Source organism: Podarcis muralis, chromosome 5, assembly GCF_964188315.1.
Source record: "Podarcis muralis chromosome 5, rPodMur119.hap1.1, whole genome shotgun sequence".
In the NCBI taxonomy this organism is placed as follows: Eukaryota; Metazoa; Chordata; class Lepidosauria; order Squamata; family Lacertidae; genus Podarcis; species Podarcis muralis.
In genome coordinates, this window is record NC_135659.1 from 36233169 (window position 1) to 36247994 (window position 14826).

General features: G+C 39.4%; 1 protein-coding gene across 7 annotated transcripts in view; it reads left to right on the forward strand.

Moving 5' to 3' along the window:
- The window catches only part of ZZZ3 (zinc finger ZZ-type containing 3), a 41504-nt gene extending 27417 nt beyond the window's left edge, over positions 1-14087 (forward strand). For 4 of the 7 annotated variants that reach the window (XM_028733050.2, XM_028733048.2, XM_028733049.2 and 1 more), the window contains 10 exons: positions 2399-2537; positions 4305-4452; positions 4525-4643; positions 4888-4962; positions 5123-5224; positions 7262-7357; positions 9074-9226; positions 11174-11308; positions 12297-12397; positions 12737-14087. In XM_028733050.2, coding sequence (XP_028588883.2) covers positions 2399-2537; positions 4305-4452; positions 4525-4643; positions 4888-4962; positions 5123-5224; positions 7262-7357; positions 9074-9226; positions 11174-11308; positions 12297-12397; positions 12737-12881 — 1213 coding nt within the window. In that variant the 3' untranslated portion in view covers positions 12882-14087. The remainder of the gene's footprint in view (positions 1-2398; positions 2538-4304; positions 4453-4524; positions 4644-4887; positions 4963-5122; positions 5225-7261; positions 7358-9073; positions 9227-11173; positions 11309-12296; positions 12398-12736) is intronic. The other 3 variants (XM_028733051.2, XM_028733052.2, XM_077928568.1) reach the window with 3 other exon arrangements.
- Positions 14088-14826: the final 739 nt, after the last annotated feature.

Consider the following 14826-nt stretch of genomic DNA (forward strand, 5'->3'; position numbering starts at 1 on the left):
AAGGACTATATGATCTTTCAGATAATTAGAAGGCAGACTTAAAAATGCAAAACATATGTGAAATCTTTACTAGTTCATTTCATGGGTTGTTAGACCTGAGAACTGTGGTATTGCTCATAACAAGCAATCATAGAAGACAGTATTACTTCTAAGATTGCTTTCAGAATCCCTATGTGCAAAACCCCTGTGCAAATATTAGTGAGTAACTAATTCAATGTGCATGTAGAGAGGCTGTGCATGAATTCCCATATAGACTTTGTCAGACAGTAGTTTCTGTAAGGATTGAACCTTATATGGAAATCCAGAACTGGCTATTTTTTGCGTTCTTTTCTTAGTCCCCTCTTCTCATTCCTCTGTGTCCAATGTGATAATGAGGCATATCCTACATTCCGACAACTTTAGGATCTCTCATTAGTGATTCACTTTTTCCTTTCCTGTTGACTGCTCTCGCTATGGAAGGAAGTGAATGCCTATATTAGGAATTCATCCAGTTATTTAAATTAACTACCCTTGGCAAAGACTTGCCCAGTAACTTGTCTGGGAAAGCCATTCAAATGTCAGCATATTTCTTCTCACATGAGATGGAAATCAAATTGTTGTATAAAACATTTCTAGCTGGACGCACTTCATGTTTATCTAGCTACAATGAACACACTAAGATTCCTGAGTATTCAGCCTAAGATGTAAATATGTTGATTTTTTTTTTCAATAGTAATGGGAAAATATTCCAATTTTGCACCATTAGGTATGTATTCCTTGTTGGGTTTGTTTTATCATATGCTTAGACAATTATATAGGAACAATTATGCACATGTAAGTTTCTTTTAATGTTGCTTCAGTGTCATAATTATTCAGGCCCGCCCACACAGGAGTTGTATATGTTTGTATAAACTATAAAAAGTAGCTACCCTCTGTGAATATGTATTTGCAAGGCTTGTTGTCTAACATATTGTTAGAAAAACATTTATCCTCATGGGATTTGTGCCTATTAAGCCAGTTAAGTACTGCTTTTATTAATGTGCTTAATAGTATTGCTAAGCAAAAACAATGCTTTCCTTTTGCTAAAAATAAATAAATCCTGTGAACATGTATGAACTCCTAAGATGTCAATGCAAAAGAATTATTCTTTCTGTGAGACAGCAGTGTAAGCAAGAACTCATTATTTATGCTTTAGGAAATAATAATAATAATTTATTATTTATACCCTGCCCATCTGGCTGGGTTTCCCCAGCCACTCTGGGTGGCTTCCAACAAAATATTAAAAACACAATAAAAATCAAACATTTAAAACTTTGCTAAACAGGGCTGCCTTCAGATGTCTTCTGAAAGTCAGATAGTTGTTTATTTCCTTGACATCTGATGGGAGGGCATTCCACACAGCGCGCGCCACTACCAAGAAGGCCCTCTGCCTGGTTCCCTGTAGCCTCACTTCTCGCAGTGAGGGAACCGCCAGAAGGCCCTCGGAGTTGGACCACAGTGTCCGGGCTGACACATGTCAGAACTCTGCATTTGTGTGGGTGTGAACACATACACTCACAATAATACTGAAGATATAAACCATTAATGATGCAGATAGGAAGGAACTTGAGGCATGTCTTTGGTAAGACAAAGCAAAAGAAATAAGATATAATAGCTTTCAGTATAAATAAGATATCAACATGAATTGCATCACTGAAAAGTGAACTATGCCATCCATGCAAATGTGTATAACAGGGCCTTGGCTCTGTCCTGAGGCTGCTTTATCATTAAAAGAAACACAAACAGTGGACTGAGACCTGCAGTAGGCCTTGGACCGCTTTCAGATGGGGCTCAGTCCACAGCCTGCCCAGTGCCTGCTCACTTAGTCTGCCCCACCCCCTAGCTATGCCAAAATCTTTTGCCAGGCAAGGGTTTGTGGTATATTTTTGGGAGTGGAGGAAAATTAACTCAGATTAACCTCATTGACTACGATAGATAGATAGATAGATAGATAGATAGATAGATAGATACTTAGATACTTCCTTTGTCCAGGTATCAGAGTGATACTAGTCTAGTATGTTGGAACCATATTTATAGTGGCAGGTAGAAATAAACATACTGTGCAGCAAGAAGAAAAAAGTCATTGTTTTATGGCTTACTCAGCATCCAGTTTTTTATACTCGTTATGTGTTTTTATTGATACTTCTATAAAGCAGTCAATCCTACCACTATTTCAGATTAAAAGAACTTCTGACACACATTCTATTGGTGCACTTAAAAATTACTTTTAATATATGCAGTCCTGTTTAAAATAATATGCTTTGTTTGAGTCTTTCAGATAAGTGTGCTGGGTGCTGAGGTTTTAGGGTTTCCCCCCTCCTTTTGCTTTGGTTATTGTGCATAGAAATCTGTAGTGAGTTGTTTCCCTTTGTCTCTGTAGTTATCAGAGACTGTTACAGACGATTGCGGTACTCGAGGCTCAGCGCACTCAAGCAGTTCAAGATCTTGAGAGTTTAGGCAGACACCAGAGAGAAGCGCTGAAAGATCCCATTGGATTTGTGGAAAGTCTCCAAAAGAAGGTATTGCAGTGGGAATTTTTAAGCACCCCTGAGAGATGTTTGATAACGAATAATTCATCTCCTGCAGACAAGTGCGTGTAAATGGTAGAATTAGGGGAAAACGTGGTCTTTCTATAAGACACAGGCAATTAGAGCTTCTTGAGTCTGTTACTTTCTCAAATACATTGTTTGTTCAAAACTGTGCTTGTGAAGATTTTGTAATGAGGTTGTAATGTTGGTTGAGGACCTTTCAGATCTAATAGGTAAGGGCAAGAGTTTCCATTCTTCTTCCCTTAACTTGTCTTTTCCCAAATTCCCCACTCGGGGCTGGTTCTTCTGATTCAGGGCCTCCCATGCACTCAGGTAGCCGAGGTATGAAATGGTTCTCCATACTGTGGCCAACTCCCAATTTGTTTGGCAGTTTCAATTAAGCTGTCTATAAAAGCCACCACTCTCCGTAACTGAGGGGCAGAGGCAGCCATTTCTCCTGACTTCACACCTCCTTTAACCATCAATGACATGTTCAGTGGCCTCCATATCCTTTCGTGCTATAGACAGCGCCAATGCTTCTTGTCGTTGGGTTTTTTAATGGCCCCTTAACATCCCAGCTACAATTCACCCAGGGGTGACACTGAAACATTGTGGTAGAAAAGGGAGTTTATGCCCTCTCCCACATCCATGTTCCTCTCCAGATAGCTTTCAGTGTAAACTCAGCCCTTCATTCCTGATCTTATGAAGCCCTCTTACAGCCTGGGCACATGGGCACCAGGAACTTGATATTACCAGGGTTCCCGATTGTAAGGTTCCTGAATGGAAGCCCCTTACAGACTTCTGTGCTAAAGGCTAAAAGGACGAGCGTGGTGGGAATGGGCACTCTTGACATGGTTCAGGATTTTGGGGTAATGGTTGGTACAGACACCTAGTCTCTTCCTGCTCCCCTTGCCCTCACGTATTTAGACTGAACATTTGAAGAAGGCTTCTCATTGCAAAATTTCTGCAGAGAAAAACACAACATCTCCATGTGACCAGGTGTTCATGCATAGGATTTGGTTCACACTGAAAGCTGTCTGCAGGTGGAGAATAGGTTGCATGCTCACACTAATGTCCCACCACGCTGTTTTAGGGTCATTTGCCACCCCTAGTTGAATGTATGCTGCAGCTTTGTAACTCCTCCTGCTTGTCATTGACAGTTAATTTACTTCTGATTTTGCAGAGAAAGTTTAGATGTCCTAGCAAAGAGAACTAGCAATTGAGCTGTATGATGCAGTCATGAGAAAGCAGAAGTGTCTGTTTCAGGCCAGTCTATAGATGTTTTTGTGGACATACTGCCATTGATTACAATTGAATTATTAAGGGAAGAGCATATAGTGAGTGAGTTGTAGGGGGAAATATCCACACACATTCTGAAGATGTTTTTTACCAACTGTGGTATGTTCTTTAATTTCTATTTCCTGGTCTCCTCCCTGTCTCTCTTAATATGCTATATTTGCGCACAGACTAAAATTTGATGGGAAATCATGCTTTCTATTTAGCTAACAAAAGACAGTAAGAGGAGATGACTGTCACTGTTTTAAACATGATCTCCAACAAGCCATCATTTCCCATTCCCCTACATATTTTATATGCTTTCCTGTGTATTACTGTGGATGAATTCCTTTTAAAATGTGGAAATACAGTAAAACATGGGTTACTTTAAAACAGGCTCATATTAGTTTCATATTGCATCATTTGAAAGTGTGCTTTGTGTGTATTTGTGAACTCTTTTCTTTATAATTTTGACTTTTTTAGGTTGACGTAGGGCTTCCATATCCACAGAGAGTTGTTCAGCTGCCAGATATATCCTGGGACCAATATACTACAAGCCTTGGGAATTTTGAAAGAGAATTCAAAAACCGAAAGCGTAACAGTAGACGAGCAAAACTTATTTTTGATAAAGGTAAGTAAATAACTATGTCATGGTGGTGGGGCACTCTAATGCTCTTTAATAATTATTTTCTATTATTTTCAGTAGGTTTACCTGTAAGACCAAAAAGCCCTTTGGATCTCAGAAAGGATGGAGAGGCCACTTCATACTCTGTCTTGCCTTTCAGTGATTGTCCAGAAGCTTCAGCAAACAACCGTCCGCAGGTAAATACTACCAAAAATAAGACAGAAGCTATTTTCAGGATTTTATAAAACAGCATTTTCAATAGTTGTAATGAATTCAAAGGCACCAGTTTCAAATACCTGCCCATTGGGAATATTTATTTTAATGTGAAAATTTAGATGATTTGCTTAGTCATTCATTGAGTAAACTCTGGTTTTGTTTGAATTAAATCCAGTTAAATGAACTTCTCTAAAGTCTTGTCCCATGTTATGTACTGTATTTAAGCAGATGATAAGAGGGCGACTTTGTGATGAGACCAAACCTGAAACTTTTAATCAGCTGTGGAGTACAGAAGAACAGGTAATGGAAAATGAGGCTAGCAGAATCATACAATTCTATAATGTTCATTTGGCTTTTGCATTGTATTCCCCACCCCTGCCCACCCCCATTAATGAATAAGTGGAGCTCTCTTTTGTGAAACATTAATTGGTATTTATGACCTACTTTGTGATTGCTTCAGAAAAAGCTTGAATTACTACTCCTGAAGTATCCACCAGAAGAAATAGAATCTCGACGATGGCAGAAAATAGCTGATGAACTGGGAAACAGAACTGCGAAGCAGGTAATAGGGAGCAACACTTGTTTGAGGTCTGTGCAGTCCAACAGGTGGGTTTTGTGCCTGTGTAAAACAAGCCAGAAAACTAGGGGTAGATATCCAATCCCTGGTGCAGAAGCTTCAAGAAGTGCAACAGGTGCCTTCCTGCTCAGTTCTCTTCTCATTGCCCCAACAGACTCTCATCTGTTGCTTTTGCTAAGAGTTGCTTTCATTGGTTATACAATTTCTTCTAGAGTGGTGAGAAGAATAGCAGTGGGTGGCAATCAATTTTATCTTGAACCATATTTTCAACAAAATCTACTCAAATTATCAATTTGTCTCTTCCCAGTAATGAGCTACTACCAAAGCTAAACCTTAGCAGAGTTCTTTCATACGAATAGCACAGAGGCTTCAGAATTATATTCCTTATATAATGTCTACTGAGAACCTAGTTTTTGAACACTGGTATTATTAGTTTGTTGTTCTTTCAAATTAATAAATGAATTAGTAGGTATTAGTAAGAAAACTCTGGTCCTAACCCTTCGCTGCCTTGGGGGATATCTTCAGGAAAAGAAAAGGGTAAGAAGTGAACCCTACACAAATCCCTAAGATGGATGGCACTTTGTACACCTCTTTCCAACAACTGCAGCCAAGCTGGTGCCAAACACATTGCCCTGTATTCCTTTAGATCACATATGCCAAGGGGGGTGGATCCTGTTGTCTGAGCAGGGCCTCTATGCACACTACTCTGGCTTGCGCCCCAGGGAGGTCACTTAGGTGCTGCTAATGCATACTCCATACCACAATGCGTTATAATTACAGTGGTACCTCGGGTTAAGTACTTAATTCGTTCCGGAGGTCCGTTCTTAACCTGAAACTGTTCTTAAGCTGAAGCACCACTTTAGCTAACGGGGCCTCCTGCTGCTGCTGCGCCGCCGGAGCACAATTTATGTTCTCATCCTGAAGCAAAGTTCTTAACCTGAGGCACTATTTCTGGGTTAGCGGAGTCTATAACCTGAAGCGTATGTAACCTGAAGTGTATGTAACCCGAGGTACCACTGTAGTTTGAAGGCGCATCTGGAATATTTTTTAATTTGAAACGTGCATTTTCCTCACTTACTCATTTATTAAATTTCTATACCTTTCTCAAAAAGAAGCGCCGAAGCCCACATTTTGCTGATGAGCAAAGTACAATTTAATAGTACTTGCAATATTTTCTCTTTTGTAACCAGATTCACAACTAAGAGGCAACCAATAATGCCCTATGATATGATATGAATGCAATGTAGCATTATATTAGGAACTTCCTAGTCCTTCCCCCTTAAGACATTTTATATGACCTAGATATTTTCCTGGCCACAATACATTCATTAAATAGGTTTCCTCATAATCTAAATATTGGTATCCTATTAAATAGGAATTTAGAGAGAATATTTCATATTTTAAATAATCCTGAATTGAATATATATTGTTCTGATCTTGTTGAAGGAAGGACAGAATGAAAAATAATCTGTAACCTCTTACTTTGCTAATTTAGCAAATTAAAAAGCTTTATTCCATAACTTTTTGGTATCTGTGGCTCTGTATGTTCACTATTTAATTGCTTTTAAGCACCAGCAATATTGGGCAGATATCGCGGAAAATGGAGGCGACAATGTCTTTATACAAGTTACAGACAAAATTAAGTAGATTAGGGAGGAGGAGTAGAAGCAATCTGGGAAAGTGAGTGACAAATGGGCAAACAGAGCTCTGGAAGGGCGTTGCAAATGAAGCTGTTCTTGATGACGGATTTGAAGAGGAGTGCGAAGTGTTCTTATGAATAGGGAAGAGGGCATGGCTTTAAGTGTATGGAGCAGCATGGCAGCTAGGAACTTATGAGTGGCACATTTGTAAAGTAGATAATGTTCACTATGTCTCTGTTAAATGTTTAAGGTAACATTACCAGCTGTCATCCATCTCTCATGTTTTTACCTTTTTAAATACAAAACATAGCTTACTAATTGGTATTAATGTTTAGAATTAGTGCCCATATGTATTTTTAAAAATCTGTTTTCACTCTTTCAGGTTGCCAGCAGAGTGCAAAAGTATTTTATAAAACTGACTAAGGCTGGTATTCCAGTTCCAGGCAGAACTCCAAACTTGTATTTTTACTCCAAAAAGGTAATTGCTAGAATATCTCACATCTGTTTCTGGCGTTTAGATAAAAATACATTTGTGGCAAACATGAATGGTGCTTTATCAGCACATTTTGCTTGCTTGCTTGCTTGCTTGCTTGCTTGCTTGCTTGCTTGCTTGCTTGCTTGCTTTGGAAGAAATTTTCAGAAAGAGTAGCTTCTCCATAGTGGTCAAAGACTGCCAAATTTCAGACTGATCTAGGGGCTTTTGTGCTGGACACCATTTTATTATGATTAAAAAACAAAACCCCAAATATCAATAACTCTTTTTTTTGAGGGGGGGGATTAGATGCAATTTGGAGACAAGACCACCCCTTTTTAAGGATGAATCATGCTAAATTTCAGAAGGATACCTTCAGAGGTATCGCACAATGTCAGCCGTTACAATTGTAGCAGATGGCTTAAAAAAGGAATCACTTCATCTTACCTAGTCCTAGTGCTTTGTGGACAATTAGACTGAAATTTACAGACATAGAGGTGTGCTGGGGCAAGAAACCCACCAAATTGAAGACAAATAGAACCAGGGAATTTTCAGAGTTAATCTGGGGGGATTAATTTTCCAGACTGACTTATTCCCTAGTGGTATAGAAGCAGAGGACTGGGAAATTTTCAGCAGTGTGTCACCAGTATGTTGTGTATTCACATTAAACCATAGTTTGTTTAAGAGATAAAGTGCACTGTTTAAAGTGCACTGTTTAAAGTGCACTGTTTAAAGTGCACTGTTGTATGTCTTGTTCATGTGTGTAATAAAACTGTACCATTCCAACACAAATTTATCCATGGCATTTTTTTCTTTCCCCGCCTTGCTGTTTTTAGCTTACCTCTATTTGGTTTTTCCTTTCAATCCCTTCCCAAAATCTGATGATCACCAACCTGTCTGCTACCATAAATATCCAACGAATGGTTTAAAGTGGACATTCAGTGGAATATCAGAGCAGCAGATCCACAGTTTCATACCATGCCCAGCCAGGGTAGAAGGTGGAGGCCTTTTCCTCACCCCCTCACCTCTAGGCTAGTATGACTGAGAGGCCCTTCCTTCTGTGGATTTGTGGAGCTTTGGGTCCTACACAGTGGCATTTTCCCTTCTTCGTTACTTAAATTCTGTTTTTAAACCAGTTATTAAACGTTTTGGTTTAAAGCACCCTGTTTGCATTGGTTCTGAAGAGCCTTGTTGATCGCTTACACAAAACGTTTTATTTGTGGGATTTTGTAAATAAGGAAGCGGGAGTGTTCTATTTCACTTAATTACTTAATCAGATTTTCAGCCAGTTTTTCGCAAAACAATTTCTTGTTTTCAGAATTCATCAGTGTTTTGACCATATGTTGTAATAATGTCTTTATAATGAAAATTAGAAGTAATGTGGTGGTTCTTTTTCACTGCATTTCAAACAGCATTTGTTTGTTGTACTCGTCAGCAGTTTGATGTGTATCTAAATTGCCTGTGAATGTCCACAGAAGTGGGCCGAGACACGGCGAGGATGCCTTTTCCTGATGAGTATTCAATTCATGTTGAAGCTGGTTTGGGGGAAGCGCATCAAAATGCAATATTTAACAAGAAACTACATGATAGATATGGATTGTGGCTAATACTATGTGTATACAGCTTCCCAAACTGATGGTGAGAACACATTGGATACTGTTAAAATGTTACGGTGGTGGTTTCTTAATACCATTTCATAGATGGTGTGTTCTTCTGTTCTAGTCCTCCAGTAGAAGGCAACATCCTCTGAATAAACATCTCTTCAAGCCCTCAACTTTCATGACATCCCATGAACCTCCCGTGTATATGGACGAAGATGATGACAGATCAAGTTTTCATAGTCATTTAGGCAATGCAGCAGAGGAGGAATCATCGGTATATATTTTATTCTAAGTAGATGATTATGCATGAGGGTGCTGAGAGTTAAGACAGCTCAAGGAATGCCTGTGTTGAGTAAAGCAAAATCTTCAATATAATAGGAACAGGTTTTCGGTGCCAAAAGTGTTGGGTAAAAGTGTATCTGTTTATTTTTCCTTTCCTTTCCAAACCCCCATGTGAGAGCTGAAAATACTTCTGCTTTAATCTTCAGCATCTTGGTACATTTCTTATGTGATTATTATTATTCAACAGACAAGGACAGATCTTCTTTGTACATGCAGGTCCTGCTGTCTGCCCACCCGCTATGTGAAAATTCAGTTATTACATAAAGAATTACATAAAGAATTATGCCCAAACCTTGCTATACACACTACAGATTCTGATATCCAGACAGCTGGACTTTGCCTACTTCCTTACTTGTTTTGGGAAGAAACCATTCAGGGAGGAAGTGGGGAGAGAGATCAGATAAATCAGGGAGCAGGAGGGAGTGGACAAACCAGTTTTCCTTTTGTCTCTCTCTTGCTGGTTGGCTGCAGCCATTTCAGGAAGAAACTATGGAGGGAATGGGAGAGAGATCAGATAAATCACAGATTAGAAACGTTCCCATAGAAATCATTAGAAATTGTACTCATTTTGTGAACGCTTGCCAAATGAATGATTTCCAGAGAATTCATTGTGGTTGGTAAGCAGGATAACTCAGCGCTAGAGCTTTGAATTCACATCCCTCAGATACAGCTCTATAATTATAAGATGACATTGATTTTGCTGTGAGGGTTGCCTACAGTGATTCTGTGGCATGCAAGTGTAAGCGGTAGTCAGATAAAGAAATTTATCTTCCACAACTTCTCAGCTTGGAAATGGTTAGGTGCAGTCTTTCCAGCTCGACCAGACACATTGTTTTCATTCATGGCATTAGTTTATTTTCTGTCTGGATGTTCTGCTTCTATAAGAAAAAAGAGAACTAGGCCATTGCTGTGGTCCTAGGGCCACTTTAGTCCATCCCTTTTGCTTTACCCCACCCTCGTGAGGAGCCAGAGGAGGCCTTCCACTTCCCTCACAGGTAGCGTCTCCTGCACGTACCTTCCACAGCATCTCCAAGGCTGTGACCCTCTGTGCACTTTCTTGGGAGATAGCTCCATTGAACTCTGCCATCGGGGAGAACAAAGTGTGTTGTTTCTCAGGGCTCTCTCAGCAAGACAGGTGGCTTTTTTCAGAACATGACTTTTCTGCTTCTTCCTCTTTTCTTCTACCGCTGTTCTTACTTCCCATGCATTTGTACATCCTGGACTACTTTTTATTTTGTAATAGGCAGCTTTGGTCAGAATTGTCCTGCCGACCCTGAGAAGGGGACATAGAACAGGAGGCTGAAGAAAGCCACACAAATCCAAGTGTAATGTGATTTTGTTTTATGAGACATCTTGAGGGCTTTTAAAGGCAAAAGTCAGAGTAAAAATAAATCTCATAAACCTTCTCCTATTCTGCACCTCAGATTGTAAAACTGCATTGAAGGATTTTGTTTGCTAGGTTTATCTTGAGTGAAAACAAATCTGTTCTCTATCACATTTCAAAGATTACATTAGAAGTCATGCAATACCCTATTAGAATTTTTCATTCTGTCTTGGTTGCATCTCTGCCTTTAGGGGACATTCTGTTTCTTCCTGTCTCAATAGTTCTTCAAAGCTTTCCAGCCACATCTCTCTCCTATTCCTAGCTATCAAAGTGTTTTTAGAGCTGATGAATGAATCTGATAACTTAAAAATCAAGCTCATGTTAATTTTTAAGAGGGAGAGGGGGAAATGTCTTTTCAGTAATGAAGCCATTCTAACATTCCTATTCTTCAATTTTGTCTTAGAGAGCAAAAAATAACAAAAATACTATTTGTGGATCTGCTTAAATGGTTTGGATTCTTAATATTATTCATTCTCCCCCCCCCCCCTTTAACAGGATGAAGAAAGTATCCCTGTAGCATATCGAGAATTACCAGAATACAAAGAGCTGCTTGAGCTAAAAAAGCTGAAGAAGCAGAAACTGCAGCACATGCGTGCCGAAAGTGGTTTTGTGCAACACATAGGCTTTAAGGTTAGTAAAGCTGGAGGGTTAAGTGGGAACTTTCCTGCCACTCCTTTAGTCAACTTGGGTGGCAGGGTCATTGGATTAGAACAAGCGTAGTGTTTTAGAGTGGCCCATGCAAGCTGAGTAAAACTTACCTAAAGAGAGATTGAGAAAAATTATAGCTGTTTTTGGGACCTAGCCTTCATGTTAGAAACTGGTTATATTGCACCTAAGACTGTTGTAAGCTGCCCCGGGAACTGCTGGTGAAGGGTAGGTAATAAATTTCATTATTGTTACTATTTAATCTTAAGTAAGATTGCACTGGCAGTGACATTTCCAAAAAGGTTTTCCCCCTTGAACATTGACAGAGATGAAACAATGACGTTTGTAGGTGATCCTGAGCTTTTTGTAGAGCTAGTTACCAATAACTATAGTAGTTGCATTGCAACCTAGCTCATAATTCTCAAAGGGGAGATGTTAGAGAAAACTGTTTATGATGCAAACTAGCTCTTAGAAGCAGTTTAGCGTCGACTGCGGGTACCCAGGGTGGGTGCACGCCAGGTTGCGGTGTGTATGTGTGCCAGCCTCACCCACACTGCCAGAGCGACCGCCACTGGAGCAAAGCAGGGCTGCATTGAGTCACCTGCCCGCTTGTGCAGGGGGGAGCACTGCCAGCCGATGTGGCCTGGTGGGCAGAGAGGGACACTGTGTTACTGTGTTGGGCTGTGCTGGGGGTGCCTGCATGGTCACGCCTGGTTCATGCCGCCTCAGAAATTGTGCTCATGGACTCCCTGGCACACACACACCCCTACACTAAAGCCTTAGGCACAACAACTTATTTCCTCTCTCTCTCAGCCAGTTATATTCTCCTATGTGTTCTTTCAGTATTGAGGGTGAGAAAATATTCCTTAAATCACAACTTTTGATGCCCTCTGTAATCTGTAGAGACTTACATTTTTGGAAATTGCTTTTGGAAATGGTTTTCCTGAGTGTTCTCTCCTGAATCTGTTTTCAGTGCGATAACTGTGGAATCGATCCCATTCAAGGCATTCGGTGGCACTGCCGAGACTGCCCTCCAGAAATGTCTTTGGATTTCTGTGATTCTTGTTCTGACTGGTAAGCAACATGCATCTATGACAATTACTAACAATAAGCTTAAAGCGGAAATCCGATGCATACTTGTCTCAGTGGGTCTTGTCTCTGAGTAGAGGACTAAAATCACATGTAATTTATACCCCCTCCCCAAATTTAAATCATGATATGAAATGCGTACCAGAAAGTTATATAAATTCACTGAGGATAAAATATTGTATGCATAGGGTATAATTATGATATTTTGTAGGGCATTTTTGACAAATGTTTAGTGTGAGAATTTTTGACAAATGGAATTAACCCATGGATTTTTTTGTGCGGAATTTCATACTTATCAAATAATGCTTCTTCCTTTTCTTTCAGTCTGCATGAAACAGATATTCACAAGGAAAGTCACCGATTGGAGCCTATGTACAGAGCAGAAATGTTCTTAGATAGAGACTACTGTATGTCCCAAGGCCCCACTTATAATTACCTTGACCCCAACTACTTTCCTGCAAATAGATGACATGGAAAGCAAATCTGCAACCTGAAACTTAGTATCCTCTCTGAAAACCAACCGTGGCACTGTTGGCGATTCTGTGTCCACCTTGGGAAGACGTTTGCTTTCCCAGGAATGTCATCCTCCGCATGAGAGCGTCCCGAGTGCCCTCATCAAAATTCTGCTCTCTGACCTGTCATGATACTAGATAACTGAACAGAGGTTGAACATTCCTAGTGTGCGGAAAGCTTTTGGGGGAGATTTTCTTTTCACTGCGTTAGTTTGGGGGGGGCGGGGGGGTGTAAGTTGGTTTAATCTGAAGAGAGGAGTTGCAAAAGTGTGGCCGGAAACGAAAGCACACATTAAAGATAGTCATTTCCAAAGAACTTGACTACTAGGAGGTGCAGAGATGATGAAGTGCGTACATTAAAAAACAGTTAAGTAGTTTGCAGTTTTGTTGTGAAAATAGTTTGCAGCACAGAAAACTGACTTCTTTAGGCAGAATTTTAACCTAAGACAGTGTTTGCGTCTAGAACGTATTCTTAAAACAATCACTGTCTCTGTGATGGTCGGTAATAGGCCTTTATAAAATTGGAGCTGCTTAATCAAGTTGATGTTTCTTTACTTTCATTTCATTTTCTTTTTTTCTTTTTACCACAACAAAATTTTATTTACCAACAGTGAAGCACTACAGGAGGCAACAGTGGCACTGCTTCCTTAACCAGCTCATGGTGTGTGAATATTATAAAATTGTCACGCAAATATATTTTTAAATGTAATGTTATATAAAATGACCATGTGATGTGTACAAAAATATGGTGAAAAGTGCCAGTGGTAGTAACTGTGTAAAAGTCTCTAATACCCAACATTAACTCTTATAAAGTAAAATACACAGCCTTCTGCCTCTGTATTTGGAGTTGTTAATGCAACTCATCAAAGAAAACTGCCTAATATAAATCATATATGGGAATAATTTTCCTCTTTTGTAGTATGCACAAGATCCATGAAAGATTGTATTTTTATTACTATTTAAACAAGTGATTAAATTTAGCCTGAGCAGTGAGCAAGGGTTCACATGCATTCTTTTATACTGCTGGATTTTGTTGTGCATCATTTAAAGCATTTTGTATGTTTCTTCTTATCTGTGTATACAGTATGTTCTTAAATAATGTTCAATTGTCAGGAGAACTGTGAGAAATAAACTATGTGGATACAGTCTGTTTATATATAGAATGCTTACTGTGACTTTTTTTTTGAGGTTTGACTATTGAACCAACATTCAGAATTGAAAATATAATTTAGCTCTTAAACTCAAGGGACATCTGATCCTCTTAAGGGGCTCAGTGTGTCCTGGTAGCCTTTGCCCAGCTATTTACTCAGCCTCTTCAAAGATTATGCACAAATACCCTGATCCTGGCACACCCCAGTTCTGAGCCGTGTTTGTTCCCACTTGCAGATAGACCTTTTGCGCATGTGCTACTCTATTCACTTTGATGGAGGATGTAGGTTTGCACATGTGTTAATGCTCATGCACAGCTGTATACTTTTAAAATTAATGGAGCAGCGCATTGGGGTGCATGTCAGAATTACCGTGTCTTTAAGAAACCACCGGATTGGATTGACTACATGGGAGAAGGTATCAAGCAAATAAGTAATATTTCCATGTAACTTCTCTATGGCTATGATGCAGTCGTTCCCCCCAGTATTATAATTGCAGAGTAAAAAGGAAAAGCATTTTGGTACGCTTTATTAGCCTAAATATAGCAATGATCGAAAAAGCTTTGTAATATTTGTTACATATTTTTAGCTAATATATCATTTTGACATGTATAACTTGTGATTCAGAAATAATGATTATTTTAACTGTAATAGATTTCCACTTGCTTAAAAAAAAACTTGAATTTTCAGAATGACTTCGAGTACATGTTTAACTTAAATATGGCAGTAAATAACTAACAAAGAATTGGCTGGT